We start from the raw sequence: 25244 nt of genomic DNA, 5'->3' as shown, positions 1-25244 counted from the left end.
GTGGGTTCTGGGGACTGAGCTCAGCTTGTCAGCCTTGTGGCAGGTCCTGTAACTGTTTTTGAGATATCTCATAGGCCCTACACTTTCCATTTGACTAACACAATTAGCGTGCTCTGCCAAGAGCCCACTTAAAGTGAAGGGCCACATCAGTCTTAGGGCACTGCTGGCTACACTCACACTCACAAGCGTCTCTAACACTTAAAAGTTCCCTCATTTCCTTTACCAAGCCCCTCCACTTTCCCGTGATTACCTTCTTCATCATTTACTATCTGGCACACGGATCAGTTTGAATTTCTAGAGTTTCATATAAGTGAAGTTCTACAGTAGGGACCCTTTGGGTGACAGATTTTGTTTTTACTGAACATGACCTTTTTCTGTCCTGGTGTCCGTTCTTACATCTTGCATGCTTAAAACCATCACTGGCAAGCTAAGCTGCTCAGTTTTCTTGCTGTCGCTGCCATGGATTTGTAAGAAAGGGGATGAATGGTGAGCAGGTGAGAAGTCACTGGAGACTTGTGCTTTCTTAACTTACAAAACCTTTCCGCCTCCGAAAATCCTGGCGCTCCCCAAAGGAATAAAGATGTTCACAGGGCCACCCACCAACACTGGAGGTCTTTCTTTCTTATTCATTTATTTAAAAAAAAACTATCTTTTCTCATTTTACATACCAATCCCAGTTCCCACTCCCTCTTCTCCTCCCATCCCCTCCATCTTCTCCTCCAATCCCACCCCATGTTCACTCCTCAGAGAGGATAAGTCTTCCCATGAGGAGTCAACAAAGTCTAGCATATCACTTTGAGGCAGGACCAAGGCACTTCCTACTGTATCTGGGCTGGGCAAGGTATCCCTCCAAAGAGAATGGGTTCCAAAAAGTCAGAACAAGCAGTAGGGATAAATCCTGGTCTCACTGCCAATGGCCCCACAGTCTGCCTCAGCCATACAACTGTGTGGGTTTCTGCCACATTCAGAGGACCTGGTTTAGTCCTATACTAGCTCCCTTGCTGTCAGGCCAGAGCTGGTGGGCTCCCATTAGTTCAGGTAAACTGTTTCAGTGGGTATCCTCATCATGGTCTTGACCTCTTTGCTCATATTCTCACTCCCTGAAGGTCCAGATGGACAGAACCACTGCGACCAGGAAGCCTATGGTGAGCAAAGCCAGGAGTATCCGTGCCCTTTCTCCTCCACTGCAATGGTCCCACGAATCATCAGAAATGCTAGATCATGTTTCACTCCTCAACTGTGGCCACAGGAACCAGAAAGACACTCACATATAATTTGCATACTGCCAAGCTCCTGAGAGCCTCCAAAGAAAAGGCCCTGTGGCCCTTAGGCATGATTTTTGAGTAGAAGGACACCAAGCGACAGATTAAATGTTATCTGTTTCTTCACTGGAAAGAGGGTGTTGGGGTAAGTCTCATCCTCCACAAGCTGACATCTGGGAGTTTCTTAAGGCCATTTGCTGCCAGGCGGCTCTTGAGGAAGCCAGCATCACAAGGAGCGTGCACACCTGCGGTGCCAGCAACGCTGTGCTAGCAAGTATGGCAGCTGTACACTCTGGATTCCTTTCCCCGATTCCATTCGTAAAAACCATTTTAATCTCATGGCACACAGGAAGAGAGTTCACGAGGGTGCTTTGCATCCTGTCTGTAGGTGTTTGATTACAGTGAGCCACAACATGGCTGTAATCTTAACAGCAGAAGGAGCAGCACTCATTGGAGGGTCTGAGTCTATACCAAAAGGCAGGATGGGCACCAGGGACCATGCTCGACTGGAATGGCTAGGGACATTTTTCATAATTTGACAATGAAAAAGAGAAGGGGTGGGGGCAAACTCCAGAAAAGCAAGGTCTAGGGCATGATAACTGGTTGCTATTATCTAGGGAAACACTGTACATCTCATTGTCCTGTTTGTTCTGCTCTGTTTTGGACACGACCCAGGAGACTCCATGCAACAAAACCAAATAGCCAGAAAGCACAGCCTGGCACCTGAGCAGCTAGCGATTCCTGTGCCTACAGGGCTCACAACCTTCCAGAAACATGAAGAAGGCCTGCCTCTGGCCCCAGGACCCACATGGGTAAGTCGGCTGGGCTCATGGACAATCTACTCTAGTCTCAAACTTCTTTATTAGATTTCTAAGACCTCCTAGATTGAGCATAATTTTACTCTGGCCACCGCGCTGTTTGTTCCCTCCCTTAACACTAAGCCAGGCAATAGCATGGTCAAAATAATAATCCTTTTGATTTATTACTATAAGCAAAGACATGAATGTGAGTCTCTTACAGTGGTATCCCCATGCCCACCCAACATTTCTCTCTAAGAAGTGAATGAATAAATGAATGGAAAGACCGGTGATGTGGGACTATTTTGACCACATCGTATTATTTGATCCCACAGTAAACCTGTGAGGTCAATGCCAACAGCTAACAGTTACACTGTAATTACATGTCAGGCATCATCCAAAAATCTTCACACATATTAACTCCTTTACCACGCTGGAACCCTATGGAATAAGGACTATTATTATCTCCATTTAGCAAATGGAGGAATTCATGGAAGCAGATTTGCTTATAGGAGGCAAAGCTGCCTCCTTGCTAGACACTGGCCAGCATTATTCTGATTCTCTGCTCTATACTTAACAAAGCAGGGAGCAGAGAGTCATGGTATTATTTTAAATGAGGTTAGCTAAGATATGAATACAAACCAAGCCTCGAGCTATCTCCCCTGGTCACTGTTAAAGGACACACCCAAACTGGGAAACCTGAATAGCCTGCTCTGACCCCACATGCTCAACCCCTAAACAGCACACGTGCAAAAAGGCTACCCTGCAAAGAGCCGAGATGAGCCAGACAGAGACTGGGAGGGGAGACAGAGCATGGGTGCTGATTTTGCTCAGGATGGTTTTCCCAGACTGAAGGTGCTGTGAGGTCCCAGGTGGAAAGAAAAAATGAAAGCAAACCTGGGAAACAGGGAATTCATCCAACCCCACCCCCTCCAAAATCACGTACTTGGGTTGCAGAAGAAACCATTCCCTGGCAGCCTGGTGTTTGGTTCTGAGCATGTGCACAGCCCAAGTAAAAGCTGGAGCCAGACCTACACGAATCTTTGCAGAATCTCAAGATTAGATATGTTACAAACTCAGCAACGTTCAGGGGGCGATCCTCTTGGGATTGTATTTCAATACAAAATATGCCAAACAGTCTAGGGTACGTTAGGGAAATGTTGAAGGCAGACAGAGATCAGAATGACAGCTTGTGAGGGGAGAAGAAAAGACAAGAGCTCCTTCTTCACATGGCCTTCTGAACGTGGATGGTTTCAGAATTCTCTCCTGAGAGAAAGCAAGGTGGCTCAGGTTTGGAGGTGGGAAACGGAAGTATCTCAAATCCCCTACTGCATATTACGCTGGATGTTAGGTTGAGGAGAAGCATATTGTTGCTGCAGCTGGAGCTGGATGCTAGAATGCACCAGTATACCGTTTAGAAAGGCACGTTAGAAGAGGCTGATTAGACCTGAAGGAGAGGGAAAGCTGAGTCAAGCTGACATCCAGGGACACTGTGAGGAGAAAAACCTCCCTGAGAAACAGGGAGGGCTCCAGCCAAAGTTTGCCTGTGAAAGCCAGGGCTCGGCTGACTCTCGTGGGACTTGTTATCCCCACCCATGTGAGTGACAAGCAGGCCTTCCCGACAGGACCCGTCTTAAAACCAGACCTTGCCATTTCTGTTTTTCTATCAAAATGAAACCAAAAGGTTCTCTGCCCCTCCATGAAAGTTAGTGGGGAGAAGCCCCTCACCGGGAAGAATTTCAAGGCACAGAGTCTTTTAATAAAGCCAATATCTTTGAACACGTTTAACCTGTTGTTTAGAAAGTTTTGCTGGTGAAAAAGAAAAGTGACAGTATAACTGAAGAAAGAAAATAAATTGGTGTTGAAGGAGGTTCGCTTCGTCCATGTGTGGGCGCTCCGCGGTTGGAGACGATTTCCTTTAATGTTCCTTGGTAGGTTCCGGGTCATCCCCAAATACACGCACCCCCACACCAGAGCGGGAGCCCTAGAGACCTTACTTTCAGTCTCAACCGAAGGCACTTAATGAGAACCAATCACTTTTCGCTGGATCCTGGGGACCTACTTTTTGCGCTTCAGGGGCATCTGTGCACCCTGCTGGGCTTTCTAAACGTCTTGGTTACTCATTCCAAGAATTAGCCACACGCTATTGCTTGGTGGTAATTTTTTTTCTCACTCAGAAAACCGCAAAAGGATTTAACCAAAAGGAAGCAAAGGTTTTCTTTTTATAAATTCGATTAGTCTTTTCCACTTTCTCTGCCTCGGGACATTTCCTCTGGGAGGAATTTTATACCCAGACACCCCTTAGCGAGGCACTGTTGCATGAGGGGCACGGAGAACTTAAGCGCAACCTGAAGGAGCATTTGCGGTACCCTGCCTATTTCGTTTATAAATGCCGGTGTGAAAATAACCGTCTAAGGAGAGGAAGACGAAGTTTTCCATTCACTGGGTTCCACTGCCCGGGTGGAATCCTGCCTCCGCTGCGCGCGACGGAATTTCCTTCTAGAACCAGCTCCTGGGCGTCTTGTCTTCGCGCCGCAGGAACACAAGTCTAGAAAAGGTCCTTGCAGGTGAACACGGGTTTGTCTCCCCCACCCCCAATCTGTGCCCTTCTCCACTTCGCCAGAAGTGAGCTGCTGGGCAGAGGACACAGTTCGCTCCCCCAAGGCCTCGAGTTCGAAGCTGCGCCAAGATCTTAGAGAAGGTTAGTATTTGAACTACGGCAGTTCGCTTAAGCAAAGAGTCTGTGAAATTCCCAGGACAAGCGCAGTTTCAAGTCTGGAAAAAGGCCGAACCTACGGAATGCTTTCCAAGTTTGTATTTTGTTTTATGTCATCATCACCACCAACAACCCAAAACCCCAAATCCAGAAAAGAACCCTACGGGCAGAAGAACAAGTCACCTCAATCTTTCTTCCCTCTTCCTCCCACTCCCACTCGGCAGGCATCCAGGCAAGAAAAACACAAATAAACCCCAGGTGGTTAATGGTGATGCATCCAGCCGCCCCATCCCCAAACACACACAGACACAGAGACACACACACACACACCATGCACAGCAAGCTCACCACCCACTTGGCCCCACCCACCTCCGGGGAGGGGAGGGACTGGGAACCTGATCTCCCGGCTCCTGCCCTGAACGTTTTCTCATCAATAATGTTGATACCATCGACGCGCTAGCTCCCCGCCCCCAGGGCGCCGGTGCGGCCTTTTTGCCGCTTTTTGCCCGGCGCAGGAAAACGAAACCTCCTCTACTGCCCTTGTAGTCCCGGCCTGGGGCCTTGGGCTGGAGATTTCGGAAGCTGGGGCATAGCCATCGCGCTTAGGGACCATCTCCACTTCGGGTGTAGGGTGTTCAACCTGCACCGATGGAACCCGAGAGTCAGGGGCCCACACAAGGCCTCAACCCAGGCCCCATCCAACGCCGGGGTCGGACTGGGCCATAATTAAAAAACTTTACGGACAGAAGACCCAGGCCTCAGAATGGAAGGACTTCATGCCACCACCCCGTCCTAAAACAGGAGCTCGAACAAAAAGATACACGGAAATCCCTTCCTTGGGAACTAGGCTGTGGCAGCGGCCTTAGGCCACGACCCTCGGGTCAGCCAACTCACGGAGGACAAATGAGACATCGGGAAACGGAGGTGATACAGAGACCCTCACACACACACACACACACACACCCAAAGGCAGTTTGCACAACTGCTAAGCGCCTCCCCAGGGTGCGTTTCGTCTTGGTCTGAGAGGTCGCGACCCCTGCGCAGCTGTCACTTCACTTCGGGCCACTGCCATTCCCTATTGGGTATCTACCCCCAAATACCAGGCCTTCCTGAGGAACCTCCAAGCCACAATCTCTTCGCCGTATTTCCCAGAAGCAGCCCCCATCCATGGTTGGGAGGACAGGACCCCATGGAATGCTCTGGCCTGGAGGTGTGCTGAGCGGTCGGAGGGACCCCAGCTGTGGCACCTCCCTGGCCTTCGCTTTCCCGACTGGTTCAAAAATAAAAATTAACCCTCACTCTATGTCCATTTTTATTGATTTAATTATGTCTTTGCTCCGCGGCACGCGGGGCCTTGCCAGCTTGCTGACACTTTGGCGACCGCACCAGCGAACCGCGTAACTTGGGCTCGAGACAATGGCCTGTAATTGATGTATCGCCACCAACAATAAAGACCAATTCTCCTCTCCCGGCCATTCCAACCGTCCCCTTCCTCCCATCCCCCCTCCTCCACCTCCCCTCATCTCTCTCCCGGCCAAAGGGAAAGAAAACAAACAAGAAATTAGCGGGGGATGCCGCTCGTAGAGTCAGGCGCCCGCCTCTATGTCGTCGAGCACTCAAAAAAACGAAAAAAGTTATAAAAGTTTAGATACCCCCAATTAATTCGTCTCTGCTCGCCCATTTTTAATTAAACAGAGCGAAGCAGTTTTTGCGTTTTCGTTCGTTATTTGTGTGGGGCGTCCCCCCCACCCTTAATCACACATAGAGCCAACAGCGAGCACGTGTTAAGCTTCTCCCCGGATCTTCCCGAGAAGCACACCATGAGAAGGGTTTGTGGGACGGCCAGGTCCACTGGGTTTCTGGCCACTGGATTGCCCGGAGGTAGGAACTTTCAAGAAGACAAGAATGTTACAGATTGCTCAGGACGGCTCCAAACACGGGCGCAAGTGCGCCTGGAAGCATCGGTGCACCCTGGAGGGTGCGCATTGGTGTGTTTTCAAGCGCGCCGATTTACAGGATGGGGGCGAGTGCTGGGTTTAAAAATGCTCAGGTCTGATCACATTCCCAGGGGTTTGGGGCAAGTGAGAGGCTCACACCCCAGGAGCGCGCAAATCCATCTTTGCTGAGGGATCTCTTTAAATATTCAGTGAGAAATAATGGCATTTGAAACACCACCTATGGAAACATTATTATCTTCATTCTTCAACATCAGACCCACTGATAGCTTCGTTTGTCTTTTTATCAAAATCTACAGTACCCAACAGAAACTGTGGAGAGGGAAAGAGCAAGACGCGAGAGAGGAGAGCAGGAGGCCAGGGAGACACGCGAGGGGTGGGCGAGCAAGGGCAAAACTAAGAAGAGGTAGGAAGAGTGAACAGGGAGATTGAAAGAAGGGAGAAGTTATACTAAGAAAAAAGACAGCAAATGGAAAAGATACTTTCAACTAACACACAAAAAATTAAGGGAAAAAGAAAAAAATCGGAGAAGAAAAAAAGGCCATTTAGGAGAGTGCGTTATGGGTACTGAATTTTGAGGCTCTGCCGCGAAGGCTGGTGCCCACTTCGCGCGAGCCGACTGTGGCTCGATCCAGACTCAAAGGCGCTCCAGAATTGGGGCGTCCTTATGAGCCCTCTCCTCTCCCGATCGCGAGATAGGGCAAGGATTGTGTATCTGCACCCCTCCCCCGCCTCCACCCCCATTACTCAGCCGAAGTTTAGTTAGTTTAGTCCTTCAGGCACAAGACTTCGGGAACCTCGGCTAGCGGAAACCCCGAGGCGAGAGGAGATATAGACTAAGCCCAGGACCAGCCCCAGATTCGCGGGCGCCTAACCCCGGAAGAGGGAGAGCAGGGTCCGGATTCCTGGGTCCCGAACGCGGGTAAGGGAGGCTGTTACCCCCCTCTGGGAGATGGAGACGGAGCGAAAAGTTTGGGGACCGCGCTGGCAAGTGTCGGAAAAGTGAAGGCGAGTTGCGGCGTAGCTAGGGGGCAGCGGACAGGACCCCCTCCCCTCTCACTCACTCCTACGGTTAGGGAAGCCACCTTGTCGCAGACAAGGAAGAGGCTGGGGTAGAGAGCAAAGGGTTCCTGGGTAGAGGTGGTGCCTAGGGTCCGGCTTCAACTGCACCTCCCAGGCCGGGGGCGCGCTGCCTAGCCCTGGATTAGAGGCGCCCCTCCCCTCCCTTCCGCCGAAGCTGAACTCGGAACCAGGCAGGTCCCTGCTCTCCACCCGCCCCGGGCTTGGAGGCGCCACGGTGGCCGCCGCCTCCCCGCGGAGTGACGCGCCCTGCAGCCAACCGGGGCAGCTGGGGGGAGGTTCGGGAGGGGTCCTGGGCGGAGCCGAGCCGCCCCCTTATCCCACGGGCACAGGGCGCTTCTCCCGAAAACTTCAGCCTTAATTGTCCCGGGAATGTCCGAGGTAGAGAAAGGGAGCTAAGGAGCCAGCCTGAGGCTGGAGGAGCGCTGCTCCCAGCAGGGAGAGGACGGGATGGCGAGAAACCGGCCCCTCCCCCCCAGGCCCCAAACCCATCACGTTCCCAAACCTTTCCTGGGTCCTCTTCTCCGCACCCCCGCGAGCCCGCGATCCTGGGAATGGAGAACTCTGGGCGAAGGATCTCCGAGCCAGGCGGCGGGCAGGCGGGAGGGAGGCCCGGCAGCGGGCGGGAGGCGGACCGGCGTGGGGCTGGCTCTTCCCCACTCGCTTATTTTTTTTTTACGAGGGTGGGGGTGGGCTGCTTTCTGGTAGCTCTTAAAGAAACGGAGGAACACTCACGAAACGGGACGCCCTCCCCACCCCACCCCCAATCCCGCCACGGGACTCCCTCCCCCCGCGGGCCGGCACGCAGCGCGGGAGTTGGGAAGTTCGTCGCGCGCCCGCAGCCTAGGTCCCCAGCCCCCGCCGCCAGCCCCACCCCCACGCGGCCCCGCTCTGCTTGGCTCCGGGGCGGGCATGCTAATTCGGGTCGGCCCAGCCCGGGATGGAGGGCGGGGGAGGGGGGGGGAGGGGAACGAGAGGGGGGCGCCGGCCGGGGCGCCGGGCGCGCAGTGGCGAGGAGGCAGGCCCCCGGCGGCCGGGCCGCGGAGTCCCGGGCGGTCGCCAAGAGGGTTAACCCAGAGTCGGGCGGCGCGGCGCGCAGAGCCAGCCCCGCGGCCGGCTTATTGGGCCAGCGCGCGGAGAGACAGGGGTCTGCAGCAAATCACGAACTAATTGATTAAGGCGAGCGGGTTTGAATAGCGCTGGCCCGGTGCCAATCGCCTTTCAAAGAGCCCCTCTATGATTAATCGCAATGCATTATTGATAATCATAATTATAGCAGGACACATGCGCGCTGTGCCCGGGGCCGGGGAGCCGGGGAGGGGGCGGGCGGGCCGGCGGGCGGGGGGAGCCGCCGCCACCGCCGCTCGATTTCCGTAATTTTGAGAAGATTTTTTTTTAGTAATTTTTTATTCTGCCCCAGCTGATGTTTGAGCCAGCATGTCGCGGAGGAAGCAAGCGAAGCCTCAACATTTCCAATCCGACCCCGAAGTGGCCTCGCTCCCCCGGCGAGATGGTGAGTGCTCCGGCCCGCGCCGCGGACACACAGACACACGCACTCACACGCACACTCGGACCCACGCACACGCGGCGGGCCCCGCGCCCACCGCCGCTCTCGCCTTCTGCTCTCGGCGCGTCTGATTTTATTTCATGCTTCCTCGATTTCAATTTGCCCGGCCGGGTTTCCCCCTGCCCCGGGAGAGCCAGCCCATCCCGGCTGGAGCTTTCCGGTGTTCCGTGTCCTCGGCCGGGCGGAACAGGGTCGGCTGGCGTCTCTCCTCCGCCCCGCCGGTCCGAGGAGCCCAGGCCACAACACGGCCGACCCCAGGGCGATCGCGCGGACCGAGACCGGCCGTGGCTTCCCACGCGAGGTCCCTCGTGCTCTCCGCGCGGCACGCGGGTCCCTGGGCTGGGCCTCGGTCTCCTGGGCCTCTCAACCCAGCCCCGCCGCCAGCGTTGAAGAAGTTTACTTCGTGCCGGTGCCTGAACGCCGAGCGCGTGGGGAGCTCGCTGCACCCCCTCCCCACTCTGGTTCCCACCCGGTTAGCGAGCGAAATGTGGTGCCTTTGGGGGTTCCGACCTGTGAGAAGTGGGGACCGGGGTGGAGGAGTGGCAAGCTGGAGTCGCGGCCAGAGTGTGCTCCCGGTCGCTCTGGAGACTGGGCTTAGTGATCGGGAAGTGTCGCGGTCCGGCTTCCCAAGTTTATCCCCCACATGTTTCTCCCAACATTTGCACCCACAATCCCTCAAATTCGGGCTGGGGTGTGTGCTCCCCACCGGTTGAGGAGTCCCCTCCTTCGGGACCGGTCCTGGAAAGGGTCATTCGTTGTACCCTCTCTCGGGTCTAGGGGTTAGCCCGCCAGACCCCTGAAGCGAGCAGGCGACGAAGGCAGGGTCCGGAAGGGAATGGACAAGTCGGGAAAAGTTTGTGTGCGGGAACTATGGCCTAGGGTAGGAGACACCCGGGCAGGGAACTGGGGCTACGGAGGGAAGACCCCTCCTACCCCTGCGTGACCTGAACTGTTTCGGGGCAGGGTTTCCGAGCTCCCAGGCCGGAGGTGTCGCTCGGTCCCCGGGTCACCCGGCGCTGTGTCCGACTCTGCTGCGTGGGTCCGCGGCTGCTGGTGTCTCTCGGGATCCTCGATCCCGGGGCGCGTTGCAGGGTGTGGAGGTGGGAGCTAAACCCCAGCAGAGCTCCGAGGCGTGACCTGAGATCCGCACCTCTGCCCACTCCGTTCTGCGAACGGCTGAGCCCCACGTCGCAGGCTCCTTCCCCAGAGGCCTGACTCTGAGCAGCTCTGGGTGCAGGGACCAGGCGGAGCCCCAGCGAGAAGGGACCAGCGCTTCCTTTCCTCCTCGCTGTTGGGAGAGGGCAGCCCTGGCGTAAGATACCTGAACATTTTTCGGGAGACCAAAGACCCATTAAGGCAACTGTTTGTCCAGCACTTTTTAAGCTCGAAACCTTATCAGTGTCTCCTTCTCTCGGTTCTTCGGAAAGATCCCTTGAAACACACCCGGCTTCCCACCCCAAAAGAACTGGTTCGAGGGTAAACCAGATGAGATTAGCCAAGGCCGCAGCGACCACTCGGACTATTTTTGTGGGATTTCTCAACTAGTTTTTTTTTTTTTTAAGGCCTCCTGCCGCCCCCACACCAATCTTCCCTTAAGTTTCTAATGAGGCTTACTGTTAAAGTTAACAATTTGCATACGAAAAAAAAAACCCAAGTAGAGAGGAGAGGTTTTTTTACTTTGCAAATTTGTACTGATTATTTACACTTTCCACGCAAAAATTTCAAAAGCAACGATCACCACGTCGGGCTTTGGAAGAAGTGATGCTTGCTAGTTCTCCGCTTTCAGCCTGGATCTGGAATGTTTAATAGTTAAGACTTCTCATAAAGCGATAGCATTAAAGGACTCCACTACCTCTTACTATTATTATTTATTAGTACAATTTTCTTTAGTTTATTTGAGCTTTGAGGTAAGTTAATTAGGGAACTGAATCAAGTTTCCTTTCTTTCTCTTTCTTTTTTTCACTTAATTCTCCTTTTTTTTCTTTCTGAAAGCTAGTTCATTGCCCACAAGTCTTGATTATTCTGAGCACCCTAGGAAACACCCCTCCCAGGCCCTTTTCTCGCCCCCTCCTTTTCTTCAGGAGTAATGGTTTTAGGTTATGACTGTTTTTACATGGTGTAACAATAAGTTTGGAAGAAGTTGCCTAGAGGGTAGGTTTTGTAATAGGGTTACAGGATTTAGTGTGCTGTGATAGTACTCCTCCACGAGAGCCCTCCCCACCAGTTGACGGTCAGGATGCCCTCCCATACCCCGTTCTCTCCATTCGGGCACAGTTGTGAGATAGATAGAAATGAAAAGTCCATGACGTGGCTCAAGTTTGCTTGAAAAGCTCAGTTTTTCTGCTCTGAGTCCAGCCATCTCCACCTATTTCCCTACATAGAACCTGCGCCTAAGAAGGTGCTGCTGGGCGGTTGGGATTTTTACTTTGGACGGCAGTCCCCTACTCAAATGCCAGCCTTACTTTTTCTCCTATCACAAGAGGGTTTGATTGTAGAAAACGAAACAGCAGATTTTAGCAAAGTAAATCTGACTTATGCCCTTCTTCCATATTGTCCCTCAAAGTGTCTGACCTAGAGCAAAACATAGAAAAGTTTGCAGACCCAGCCACAGAGACCCTGAAGCAGCCATTCTCCTGGTAGGCTGTATGTCCTCGGTCATGTATATGTAGTATATGCTGTCTTTGGGTTGTACAAAGAAAGCCATGCCATGCTAAGTAGCCATTCCAACAGCTTAATTCAGAGTTTTGCTTTGTTTTTTAAGGATTATTTAGTTTGTCTTAGAACATTGGTAGTTTATTCTCCTTGGGCATTTTTATAAGTTTTTTTTTCTGTTTTTTTTTTAATGAAACCAGGATTATGGTAAATAGGATCCATATCTTAAAAGATATTCAACAAGTCTCAAGTTACTTGTAGAAAGATAACTGGCCTTGGAATGATTATTTACCAAGATAGATAATTCATGGAAAAGGGAATATATACTCTTATGCTTTAATATGTGATTACTCTTCTGTGAGTTTGGATTTCCAGGGTGTGTGTGTGTTCATTCCTTTTGGCGATGGTTTCAATATTCTTACAGCTACTTGGAAGACTGACTTTACTGACTTTACTCGTTTAAGTACTTTTGTTGCTTAGCTTTTTTAAGGATAATATTGGAAGAAAGTTAAAACATCAGGAATTGCAAATAAAATATTGACTCTCCTAAGAAATATCCTGAAAACCCCATCTTACTCATATTAATAAAAAAATTCTATTATTTACCAAAGTAATTTACCCAGTGTAAGCAGCTTAATGGCCACACATTGATTTCTGAGCCCAAAAGGTTAGAGAGAACCATAATGAATTGCTTTACAAAAAAAAAAAAAGAAAAGAAAAAAGGAACTTACACCTGCAAGACAAGGCAGTTGGAAAGAATTCGTGTTTAGTCAAACCTTTTTTAAGTTTGGTGAAATAGAAGATTCTGTAGAAGATTCTGTATGATAAAAAGTGAACTGCTTTTTTGTTTTGTTTGTTTTTCGAGATTTGCTTCAGGCTGCAGATACTTACTAAAATATTGAAAACAAACAACAAAGCCAGATCAGGAGATCGGGCAGGAGATAACTACGTGAAGGTGGCCTTTTGGTATTGAGCATGTGGTGGTGCCGTTTCTATCCAGTTTCTGCCATGGCTCATGGGCACAAGTACCAAATTATAGGTTGCTCTTTGGGAAGCTGTCTTTTCTCTACGTTTGGAGGCTTCAAGTTGTTTTTTTTTTTTTTACCAGCAATCTCCTTCAGAAGGCAAAAGCCCACATTTTTCTGGTTGAGAATCTGGAGGGCGATGGGGGGGAGGGGATTCAGGCAGGTTCCAGGTTTCCAAACTTAGCCAAGCTCAGTGGGTAGGAACCAGAAAATCGAAATTCTTCTACAGCTTAAACATGGTTTTTCTAACACAGTCCCTAGTGCAGAAAGCCTGCGTTCCAAAATATCCTTAGAGGAGAAAGAAGAGACTATTAACCTAAGACTTGACACTCCTCCCCAAGAAGAAAAAAGTTCCTGCCAGGCTGTAGAAAACCTGCACGCTAGAGCTGTTTTAACCTTTGCCAGCCTCCTCCCATGCAGAGGTGACAAGGTCCAGATCATAATATGTCCTTCAGTGTCTTCCCAGTGACCCCCAATTTGAGTCTTGCTCGTCACTTAGCAGGAAGTTAGTAGTTTATTTTAGTTTCTCCTTATCAGCTTGGCTTCTTTTCCTAACCTTATTCCCCTGCCACCCCCAGATGCCAGACCCCCAAAGGGGAAGATTGACAGGTAATTCCCATAGCTCAGCTTCACCCTCCAACAACAGGGATTTAGTTTCTTGTGACTTTGCCAATGTTTGTGTAGTCAGCGTTTAGATCTCGCCTTAAGGAGTCTCTCTTTTACGCGTCACTGGGATGGGAAAGCCACCAAGCAGTGTTTGAACAAACCCTTGCAGTTGGAACCCCATCTAGTGTTCAGTTTGATTCATCCATGGGGAAGACATTTTCCCCTTTTATTTATCGTGAGCAAGAAGTGGGCTGGGACCGGTGCTTTCAATGGAGAGTGTCTTGTCCATGTGATTTTTTTTTTTTCAGAGATTACTCTTGCATCCTTTCACGTAATCAGGGCCGGCACTGTAAACTTGAAGGAGGCCAGTTTAGTTTGTCGTTTGGTTGCATACAGTATAAAGGGAACTTCAGGCATTCCTGAAAATATGCCCAGCATATGGTGGGCTTTTCTGGAACTTTACATTGGACATTTAGAGTATGTCTTTTTTTAAAAAAATAAATTAAAAATATACAGAATCATTCAATCAAATATGTTCGTGATCGCCTTTGCAAGTAGGTCCATGGGAAGGAGCAGCCTGTTAAAAATTAGGGGCCCCAACGTCACTATTGTTTGAATTCTATTAAGAAATGCTAATGTAGTCTTAAGGTAATGGGAAGTAGAGTGAGTAGAGGCCCTTTCTACAGAGCTCCAAAAAGGAAAACTAAATCTGGTAGAGCCTGGTGGTTGGTTTCTAGTTTTTTGTTTTGTTTTGTGTTGTTTCCCTTTTCTTCCTTTCCTGCTTGGCTGAGCCTTTCCGTGAGAGGCGAAGTTTTATTTTTGTTTTCTGAGTAGACAGCTAGGCTGCAACACTTGTATTTTCTGCTTCCGAGTCTGCTGGGTTTGGTGCAGAGGATGAAAAAGTGACAAGTTTGAGTTGGGTGCCTAAATAGTTAACCAAAGGCTTAAACATCTGGAATTTTAGTGTTAATTTGGTATACACCTCCTTCCTTCAAAAAAACAACAGAAATTTTAAGCATCTTTTTCTGTTTGCTGAGGGAAAAAAAAAAAACAAAACTCTTGCTTCGTAAATGTTCCTACCTGACTGGAATTACAAAATGAATGTGAATGCAAACTCCATCGAAAAGGGTCTGGAATGCAGTTTTCACCACAATAGGAGGAACAAGGCTACTGTAGTTAGGATAATGAGGTCACCAGTTGCTACTATCCCGTCTAACAGATTATTGAGAGAGATACAAGATAACAGAGGATAGGATCAGGAAAAAAAATGAATTAAAACACAGGCGTGCGTGTGTGTGTGTGTGTGTGTGTGTGTGTGTGTGTGTGTGTCAGCGTGCCTGTCTGCCTGCTATCTAATTACAACTTAAAAGTATTTCTTTTAGCAGTTGGAGCCCCAGATTGGTGCTGGTTTCCTGGCCTGTCTTCTTTCTCTTTAAGCTGCTGCACTGGAATTGTGTTCACAATGCAGATGGGCTTAAAGTTAGGCATTTTAGAGTGTAGCAACACCTGCTTCTAAAGAGAGTTCAAAAATAGATACCAGGATTTGGGGGGGTGAGGGACAGCATGTTCACAAACATCAGGAAATTAAACAAGTTGATTGAACAGTGAGATCAAATGTCAGCTTACTAAATTGTGAGAATCAAAGCTTAAATATGGCCAACTTTTAGACAGGGTCTCCGCTCTCTTAGAAGCCAGCAGGCACTTATCCTTAAGCGTCTCTATTCTCCGTCCTGTTAGCATAATCCTAAATATAAAAATGTTCAGGTTGAACAACTTGAAAATTCTCAAATGAGTCTTGAAGCGGCACCAGTGCAGAATCCCAGTGCGGGCAAGTAATAATCCATTAAGCCCCCCAAAGGAACCTCCTCTTATTTTTTTCTATATATTATGAGAATATCAGATGCTTGCAAGTTATAAAGAATTAAAATGCCCTTTAACCGTGAGCACAGATGTGCTAAATATTTGAAGCCACCACGTTGTAATGTGCACAATTGATGAAGTCAGTTTTCTGATTTCCCTTGCTAGTTATTCAGTTCTGAATCTGCCGTTATTTGTCTAAGCCCAGCTGACCAAGCAAAACTGTGTTTTAAAGTGGCTTTATGTTTTGATAAATGTGAGCTGGTTGAAAAGTATTTTCCACTGAATGCAGAGCTTAATAGAACATGCTGACATAATAGTTTTAATGCATTTTGTTGAAAATGTGTGAACAAACAGAATAGCTTTTGTTCCTTCATAATTGGCTGTAAAAGTAGATGGAAACATAGCCATTACATATGGAAATGTGCAAAGAGAAAGAAATAACATTTCTGTTGAATATATTAGGAATTGCATTTCCTAGTTTAAAATAAGCATCTGAGATGGATGCATCATTTAAAATCAGTTGTCAAAATACGAAGCTTTAAACAGAATTTTTGTCACATCATTTTTGTCCCAAGTGAAGCGGGTGTAACTTTAGCAAATTTCATTTAATATTTTGTTTGTATTATTTCAAGGCAGGAGGAGAGACAGAAAGTGCTTAAAACAGCACCTTCAGTGTGCATGGGAATCTGGTGCCAATTAGGATGATTAAACATTAAATTAAAACTGGATCATTATCGGTATTTTCTGCTACAACCGCGATTTGTTTGGTGTTGTTAACGCATTTTGCACTATAACCCTGTGTAGATTTAAAGATGGGGATTAGGAAAGCTGGCTTATTAAGTATAACTTAGCTACTAAAATAACTCTCCCAGTGAGGAGAGTGTGCATACATTCAGCATACTTCACCAGAGGCCCTAATCGACTTCCGCATCACTCCTGGCAGATAGAGTTAAGGAATTTTCACAAGTGACTGTTTAGGTGTTAATTGTATTTTCTGAAATGCAAAACTCTTCCAGCTTGTTAGATGCTTAATCCAAAAAGGTAACCTCTGGCTCTTTTGAGTGGACACAGAGTTGACTGAGGAGGAAAGGAAACATTTTGATTTTGTATGTATTCATATCTGCAATTGCCTTTTTCCCCCTCTTTTCTCCTGCAAGTTTTCTAGAAGATTCAATTTGGAAGCCATGGAAACTACCCATTATCTGATTCAGCTTGGTAGAAAAGCATGCAGGGAGGTAATCCTTGAATTCAACAGTTTTTCCATAGCCTTCGGAGATGACCACACACCATTTGTATGACAGAAGTTGGTGTTCCCCATGCTGAGCAAACAAGGGGAAACGCCATCCTGTCTTTGAATAGGATGTTAGCTTGGACCTGGAGATTTTGGTGTTTAATTTTCAAATGGGTCTTAGTGAGAAGACATCCAAGCAACCAGAGAAGACAAACAAGAAATCTAGGGATTTTTAAATTTTTATGTGTGTGTGTGTGGTGTATCTAAATGATGGCTTTTCATATATGAAACCTTTTCATATACATATATATGCTTGATACAACCTTTTAAGCAACTGATAACAGTAAGGAACAAAGTGTTTTTAAAGACATTCAGGCAAGAATTGGCAAACTCTCCTATAAGCACGATTCCTTCAGGATGGAGCACTTCTCAGCACGTTCTTCTTCGGCTCCTGTTTAGCAGGACTGGAGATGGCATGGCTGGTTTTATTCACAGAAAGGCCTCTTTCGAGGAGGCGTTTAGAACATCGCCACTTGGAGCACAGTGACATATATTCTTCGGCAAGGAGAATGAACACCAGGGCTCATTCCTGAATCTGAAAGACAAATGTGTGTGTAGGGATGGTACATAGGTACCAGACAGACCTGTGAAGGATTATGCGCCTGTGTTCTTGTGTGTGTGTGTGTGTGTGTGTGTGTGTGTGTGTGTGTGTGTGTGTGTGTGTGTAGTCTGTTGCTGATGTGATTGTACTGTGTCTATCACTCCTCGGCCTGGGCTCAGGTTCCAGGCAGGGGCTTTGAGGTGACTCTAGAGTTGTTGGTCCCCAGCTAGGTGATGTGTATGCATTTTTCCCTCTTGTCAACAACTGATTGGAAGCTGAATGACTACAAATTAGTTTAGTGACAGAACAAACTGTCACAGATATCTTTGCATCCGTTGAGAATGAATAAGGCTGACAGGAACTCAAGAGCCTAATAAGTCCTCAGCCTGCTTGAGGGACCCTCTCCCGGCAAGTAGACAATCAGTGTATAAAATATTGGAAATCAATATTTCGCTATGGAATTTCATTATGTACCAGTGTCCTCCCTTCGTGGTATTTTATATTTTGATGAATTATCTAAAGGCCATAACTATCCACGATGCCTGCTGGATAGGAATCTCACGACGCCCAGGTAACACTACCTGACTTCCGGGGCTTCCGTTTGGAGCTTTGTAGACAGAAAACATTTACGGCCCCTTCTCTCTTTCTCAAGTCATCGCTGACAGCCTGTCCTGGCGCCATTTTTAACCCTGAACCTTTTGATGTTTATAGGGGACACAGAGAAGGGTCAACCAAGTCGCCCCACTAAGAGCAAGGATGCCCATGTCTGTGGCCGGTGCTGCGCGGAATTCTTTGAGCTCTCAGATCTTCTGCTCCACAAAAAGAACTGCACTAAGAATCAAGTAGTTCTGATCGTCAACGAAAGTCCAGCCTCCCCACCCAAAACCTTCCCCCCTGGCCCGTCTCTCAATAATCCTAATGAGCAGATGAAAGACACGGTGGCCAGAACAGACCAAGAAGATTGCAGCGACCTTTCAGAACACAAAGGACTTGACAGGGAAGAGTCCATGGAGGTGGAGGCCACAGTGGTCACCAGCAGCAGCAGCAGCAGCAGCAGCAGCAGCAGCAGCAGCAGCACGTTGGGCGGCGTCACCAACATCACCACCCCAAGCTGCCTCAGCGGCTCCTCCACGGGTACCTCAGCGATCACAACCTCTCTACCTCAACTCGGGGACCTGACAACACTGGGCAACTTCTCGGTGATCAACAGCAACGTCATCATCGAGAATCTCCAGAGCACCAAGGTGGCAGTGGCCCAGTTCTCCCAGGAAGCGAGGTGTGGGGGGGCCTCCGGAGGCAAGCTGGCCATCCCAGCCCTCATGGAGCAGCTCCTGGCCCTGCAGCAGCAGCAGATCCACCAGCTGCAGCTCATAGAGCAGATTCGTCACCAAATACTGCTGTTGGCTTCTCAGAACGCAGACCTGCCAGCATCTTCTAGTCCTTCTCAAGGTCCTTTACGAACATCGGCCAACCCCTTGTCCACGCTAAGTTCCCATTTGTCTCAGCAGCTGGCGGCGGCAGCTGGATTAGCACAGAGCCTTGCTAGCCAATCTGCCAGCATCAGCGGTGTGAAACCGCTCCCCCCAGTCCAGCTACCTCAGAGCAGCTCCGGCACCATCGTCCCGCCCAGCAGTGGCACTTCTCCCAACGTGAGCCTAGTGACTGCGGCAGTTCCTACCCCATCCTCAGAGAAAGTGGCTTCCAGTGCTGGTGCCTCCCATGTCAGCTCCCCGGCAGTCTCAGCGTCATCGTCACCAGCATTCGCAATAAGCAGTCTGTTAAGTCCTGCATCTAACCCACTTCTACCTCAGCCGACCCCAGCTAACGCTGTTTTCCCCAACCCTTTGCCCAACGTTGGAACAACTGCAGAGGATTTAAACTCCCTGTCTGCCTTGGCCCAGCAAAGAAAAAGCAAGCCACCAAATGTCACTGCCTTTGAAGCAAAAAGTACTTCAGATGAGGCATTCTTTAAACACAAGTGCAGGTTCTGCGCGAAGGTCTTCGGGAGTGACAGTGCCTTGCAAATCCACTTGCGCTCCCACACCGGAGAGAGGCCCTTCAAGTGCAACATCTGTGGGAACAGGTTCTCCACGAAGGGCAACCTGAAAGTTCACTTCCAACGCCACAAAGAGAAGTACCCCCACATCCAGATGAACCCCTACCCCGTACCGGAGCACTTGGACAACATCCCCACGAGTACCGGCATCCCCTACGGGATGTCCATCCCCCCAGAGAAGCCGGCCACCAGCTGGCTAGACACCAAGCCAGTCCTGCCCACTCTGACCACTTCCGTTGGCCTGCCATTGCCCCCGACCCTCCCAAGCCTCACGCCCTTCATCAAGACGGAGGAGCCAGCTCCCATCCCTATTAGCCATTCTGCAGCCAGCCCCCAAGGCTCAGTCAAAAGTGACTCTGGGGCCCCTGATTTGGCCACAAGAAACCCAAGTGGGCTCTCAGAGGAAACCGAAGGGTCTGTTGTGCCACCTTTCAGTGGAAAAAGTGAAGAGGCTGGCGTGGCCACCGGCTCAGTCCCAACAGCAGGCAACAGTGCCCTGAGTTCCCCAGTAGCTGATGGTGGCCCAGGAGGGGCTGCCTTCACCAACCCTTTGTTACCACTCATGTCTGAGCAGTTCAAGGCCAAGTTTCCTTTTGGGGGCCTCTTAGATTCAGCCCAGGCCTCAGAGACATCCAAACTGCAGCAACTGGTGGAGAACATCGACAAGAAGGCCACAGACCCCAACGAGTGTATCATCTGCCACCGGGTCCTCAGCTGTCAGAGTGCCCTGAAAATGCACTACCGGACGCACACCGGGGAGAGGCCCTTCAAATGTAAGATCTGTGGCCGGGCCTTCACCACGAAAGGCAACCTGAAGACCCACTACAGTGTCCACCGGGCTATGCCCCCACTCCGAGTGCAGCACTCTTGCCCAATCTGCCAGAAGAAGTTCACCAATGCAGTGGTCCTCCAGCAGCACATTCGGATGCACATGGGGGGTCAGATCCCTAACACCCCTGTTCCTGACAACTACCCCGAGTCCATGGAGTCCGACACGGGCTCCTTTGATGAGAAAAATTTCGATGACTTAGACAACTTCTCGGATGAGAACATGGAAGATTGTCCTGAGGGCAGCATCCCGGACACACCCAAGTCAGCTGATGCCTCCCAAGACAGCCTGTCCTCCTCGCCTCTGCCCCTCGAGATTTCGAGCATCGCTGCTTTGGAGAATCAGATGAAGATGATCAATGCTGGCCTGGCAGAGCAGCTGCAGGCCAGCTTAAAGTCAGTGGAGAACGGGTCGGTGGAAGGGGATGTGCTGACCAACGACTCATCCTCCGTGGGCGGCGACGTGGAGAGCCAGAGTGCCGGCAGCCCGGCTATCTCCGAGTCTACCTCTTCCATGCAGGCTCTGTCCCCATCCAACAGCACCCAAGAATTTCACAAGTCACCCAGTGTGGAGGAGAAACCACAGAGAGTGGGGCCGAGCGAGTTTGCCAATGGTCTGTCTCCCACCCCAGTGAATGGGGGCGCGTTGGACTTGACCTCGAGTCATGCCGAGAAAATCATCAAAGAAGACTCCCTTGGCATCCTCTTCCCTTTCAGAGACCGGGGTAAATTTAAAAACACTGCTTGCGACATTTGTGGCAAAACCTTTGCTTGTCAGAGTGCCTTGGACATTCACTACAGAAGTCATACCAAAGAGAGACCGTTCATTTGCACAGTTTGCAATCGTGGCTTTTCCACAAAGGGTAATTTGAAGCAGCACATGCTGACACATCAGATGCGAGACCTGCCGTCCCAGCTCTTCGAGCCCAGCTCCAGCCTCGGCCCCAATCAGAACTCTGCGGTGATTCCCGCCAACTCACTGTCATCTCTCATCAAAACAGAGGTCAACGGCTTCGTGCACGTTTCTCCTCAGGACAGTAAGGATGCCCCCACTGGTCACGTCCCTTCGGGGCCTCTGTCATCCTCTTCAACATCCCCAGTTCTACTCCCAGCTCTGCCCCGGAGAACTCCCAAACAGCACTATTGTAACACGTGTGGTAAAACCTTCTCCTCCTCGAGTGCCCTGCAGATCCATGAGAGAACTCACACTGGAGAGAAGCCCTTTGCTTGCACTATCTGTGGAAGAGCATTCACAACAAAAGGCAATCTGAAGGTACCTGCTCTGCCTGTGCCCACCACCCTTTCTCATGCCCTTGGCTGCTGCATGCTCCTGGAGCCCTCAGCTGCATAGTCAGGGAGAAGGTTCTGGAAAGGGGACCTGCTACCCGCAATTGATGGGAGGGGGGGGGGGTGGGGGGATATGAAGGAGCCTTAATAGGTCAGGATCATGGCAGGGACAAGGGCAGCCTGTAGCTCGCTGCACGTCACCACGCCTTGAGTAATTTGGTACCTAAGCAAAGTAGCAGCCTTTCTCTGCTGTCTCGCTAAGTGCACCAAATGAATTGCTTTACCTACCAAATCAGACAGCCTGGCGTTGCCATGGGGTATTGATTAAAGACCTCCATGTGGCCTGCATACTGCCCATATCACTTAATAATTACGGCTTCCTTTGGCATATGCAGCTATTTTTCATAACTGCAGTCCAGCTTGGCTTGTTTTTCTAGAAGCAGCAACCTCACTCCTCCGCTAATGGGCATTATGATAATTGATTACACGACACTTCCTACTGATATGTGTTGGAAATAAAGCAAATACGCTCCTTCTAGAGCAACAGTCGCACACTCTCGCTGTGTACATTTTTCTGTTGACAGAGTATTTCTCTGGAGGTTGCTGCCAGTAATGTGAAATGAATAATTACTTTCTGGGTTTTCTCTCTCTGTGCGGGCCCTCCAATGGGCAATCAGTGCGGGCTACTTTCTTCCCATCTGAGAAGGACATTTACAGGGTAAAGGGTGTCAGATACAATACTTAGCACCGCAATGAGAGTGGACATAACAATTCTAACCCAGAAAGGCGCGATCTGCGACCGCCTGGCTTGCTTGAGGCCATTACAAGCTAAATACGGGTAATAAAAAAAGAGTAACTAAGGTTTCTTTGCCCAGGAAGGAGCGAGCCAGCCCAGGGCTGCAGAGAGCGAACACATTATTACGAGACCTTGGGAGTGGATGGTTCCTGGTGCCTTTCCCCCTGTCTGTCACATAATAAGAATAGACATTTAAGCCACTTGCTATGTCGAGGTTTGGGATATGAGTTGAGACAGATTCAGCTATTAAGCTTCTGACTCTTTTTTTTTTTCTTCCCTTCTCTCATCCCCAACCCACAACCGCAGGTCCACATGGGCACACACATGTGGAACAGTACCCCAGCACGCCGGGGCCGGAGGCTCTCCGTGGATGGCCCCATGACCTTTCTAGGGGGCAATCCTGTCAAGTTCCCAGAAATGTTCCAGAAGGATCTGGCGACGAGGTCAGGAAGCGGGGATCCGTCCAGTTTTTGGAACCAGTACACGGCAGCACTGTCCAATGGGTTGGCCATGAAGGCCAACGAGATCTCTGTGATTCAGAACGGTGGCATCCCTCCAATTCCTGGAAGCCTGGGCAGCGGGAGCAGCTCACCTATCAGCGGGCTGACAGGGAACGTGGAAAAACTGGGGAATTCCGAACCCAGCGCTCCTCTGGCCGGCTTGGAGAAAATGGCGAGCAGCGAGAACGGAACCAACTTCCGCTTCACCCGCTTCGTGGAAGACAGCAAAGAGATAGTCACGAGCTAAAGTTGCCGGAGCATTTCCACTCAGAATGCTGCCCGAGGTTGCCTCCTGCCCCAGCCCCTTCCCTTCTGGCCCCTGGGACTATGAACTACACTATGAAGACATTCTTTTGTACTTTATTCAACCTCTAGAGTTCTAAGAAAGCTTATTTATTAGTGCTATAACCTTGCTTTGCAAACAGAATGCAAGCATTAACTTTGGTCTTCTGTATTTTGGACTAAATACTAATGGACTAGAGTGCTGTAAGCTTGCTGTAACATTTATGGCAATCACAAGTTGCCCTGCTAGGCGGTCTTAATCTGGCATTAACTTATTTTCTATATCCAGTTTAATATGAATCTGGTGTTGATGCAATGCCTCCGTGATGCGTAGATCTCTAATAAAGTCTGTATATAAATGTACACTTTGATCCTGCTGGGAAATTTTATCAGCCACCACATTGTCTGATCTTTCCAAACAGATTGAAGGGAAGGACTTTTAAGTACAGGCTGAGCATTCGAAGGGGTTGGGTTTTTTTGTTTGTCTGTTTGTTGTTTGTTTTTGGTTTTGTTTTCATTTTTATTCTAAACTTCAACCTGCTTTTTTTTGTTGTTATTTTATAGAGTTAACCATTTCCGTTTTGAACTGCTATTCGTATTGTGCTTTTTACTTGAGTTGTCTTCAATGTTAATAAGTTTCTGTACAGTAATAAGCACGCAGAATTCTTTAGAGAAAAAAAAACACAAGTGTTGTTTTGGTAGTTGAAACTGAGACGTAGCTTTTTTTGCCTTGTAGGGTATATTCACAGTAGAAAAACGTGTGCTGGAATTTCACAATGCTGCTAACGATAGCATCTTGAACAACATTCAGTGGAGAAATGTCGATGCTCTTGTATATACAATAAGAAATATCACTTTCATTCAAATGTACATATGTTCCTTACAAGAGCAAATGCTTCTCGACCGAGAGCAAGTATAGTGTTGGTTTATTTTGTATTAGGTATGGAAGGAGAAAAAAAATGGACTGTTACATGCACTTTCTTGGAAAGTTGGAGGGGGGGGGATTCTGATTTCTTTAACATTTAATACTTACTAACAGCAGAGATACTGTAATTTTGCTCAAGTAATCAAATACATCCTTTTTTTTGCAACAGATAAAACAACATGCCGTGTCTGTGTTTTTAGAGTGCATTTCCATTTAGCCAGGCCCCTAAAGGTAGTTTAACATTTCCCCAGGTAGCTGTAAATTGTGTGTGTAAGCGAGTATCTCCTCTAAATAAGACATAGTAAAAGGCATAACAGAAACGGGCATGCATGGGCCTGCATTTTGTTTTGGTTTAGGTCCCCCCCCCCCCCCCCCCGTTTCGTTGTTTTTTTGTTTGCTTGCTTGCTTGTTTGCTTGGCTGCTTGCTTGCTTTTGAGATCTGGAAATCTACCTATTTCTTCAATATCCATTTCTTGTTTGGAAATGTGTATTAGTTTCCACTTTTCTCCCATTCCACCTCGCAAGAGAGGGGGGAAATTTTAAGCTGTGGTTGGAGACCTCATCCTGACAGGTAAGTTCCCTCCAACGTGATCTGTGGACTTAGATTTCAGCTTTAACTATTCTAGTTCCGTTTCACTTGATTCTGTGGCCTGTTTTTTTTCAGGCAACTCAGAGCCACATTGCTGGAGAATTCCCCATGCAGCAGGGTTATATAACCTGACTCAGAAACTGGGCCTCAACCCAGGAGGTCAACATTTTTTTTTTATTTAATTAGTCTTTTAGGCATTTAAAAGCACATGCATATTTAAAAGAGAGAAAGTCTATTATTCGGATCTGTGAGAGCAACTTGAAACATTTTATCACCCAAGTTCACCTGAGTCTTCTTTCTTTCTCTCTTTTGTTCTGGGGGCATGCTTTACTTCTGAGCACAATTTTAGGGGAAGCAGTCGAAAGGGTGGAAGTTGTCTGCACGGGGGGGGCCAGTGAACTCCTTTGTCTCAGGGAGGAGATGAATCTCACTAAACCTGACTGTGCCCAGGTGAGGACTCCCAACAGAAGTTCCCTTATTTGTCCCTAGACTCCAAAGCCCAGAAAACCACGAGGGTGCTTAAAGCGCCAACTCAGCTTCAGCGTCCAACCGGCAGTTAGGGAAAGCCCCTGTTCTTGGATCTGACGTCTCGGGACGGGGCTCCCAAACCAAAGGGAGTGGGCAGAGTA

The 25244-nt window shown here is 49.1% G+C and overlaps 1 protein-coding gene and 1 long non-coding RNA gene across 3 annotated transcripts in view; one reads left to right on the top strand and one right to left on the bottom strand.

Moving 5' to 3' along the window:
- LOC125395406 (uncharacterized) overlaps positions 1-8459 on the bottom strand; it is a 57348-nt gene extending 48889 nt beyond the window's left edge. Inside the window, exon 1 of the long non-coding RNA XR_015736022.1 lies at positions 8316-8459. This is a non-coding gene — a long non-coding RNA (uncharacterized LOC125395406). The remainder of the gene's footprint in view (positions 1-8315) is intronic.
- Positions 7511-24204, top strand: Sall1 (spalt like transcription factor 1). Of its 2 annotated transcripts, none has more exons than XM_087900562.1 (4): positions 7511-7652; positions 9231-9323; positions 18064-21509; positions 22626-24204. In XM_087900562.1, exons 2-4 carry the CDS (start codon positions 9248-9250, stop codon positions 23064-23066), a joined length of 3963 nt encoding a protein of 1320 aa, XP_087756688.1. In that variant the 5' UTR covers positions 7511-7652; positions 9231-9247; the 3' UTR covers positions 23067-24204. The 2 variants fall into 2 exon arrangements, with proteins under 2 accessions (XP_087756688.1, XP_087756689.1); XM_087900563.1 differs by lacking the exon at positions 7511-7652 and adding an exon at positions 8153-8191.
- The last annotated feature ends 1040 nt before the right edge of the window (positions 24205-25244 follow it).

The sequence above is a fragment of the Myodes glareolus genome, chromosome 22 (genome assembly GCF_982192425.1).
Source record: "Myodes glareolus chromosome 22, mMyoGla1.1, whole genome shotgun sequence".
NCBI classification, from domain to species: domain Eukaryota; kingdom Metazoa; phylum Chordata; class Mammalia; order Rodentia; family Cricetidae; genus Myodes; species Myodes glareolus.
This window is presented reverse-complemented; position numbering and strand designations above follow the sequence as displayed.

Coding starts and splice junctions, on each gene's coding strand:
- Sall1 (XM_087900562.1), top strand. CDS start 9,248: ATGTCGCGGAGGAAGCAAGCGAAGCCTCAACATTTCCAATCCGACCCC. Junction 9,324..18,063: donor CTCGCTCCCCCGGCGAGATG/GTGAGTGCTCCG, acceptor TGATGTTTATAG/GGGACACAGAGAAGGGTCAA. Junction 21,510..22,625: donor CAACAAAAGGCAATCTGAAG/GTACCTGCTCTG, acceptor CCACAACCGCAG/GTCCACATGGGCACACACAT.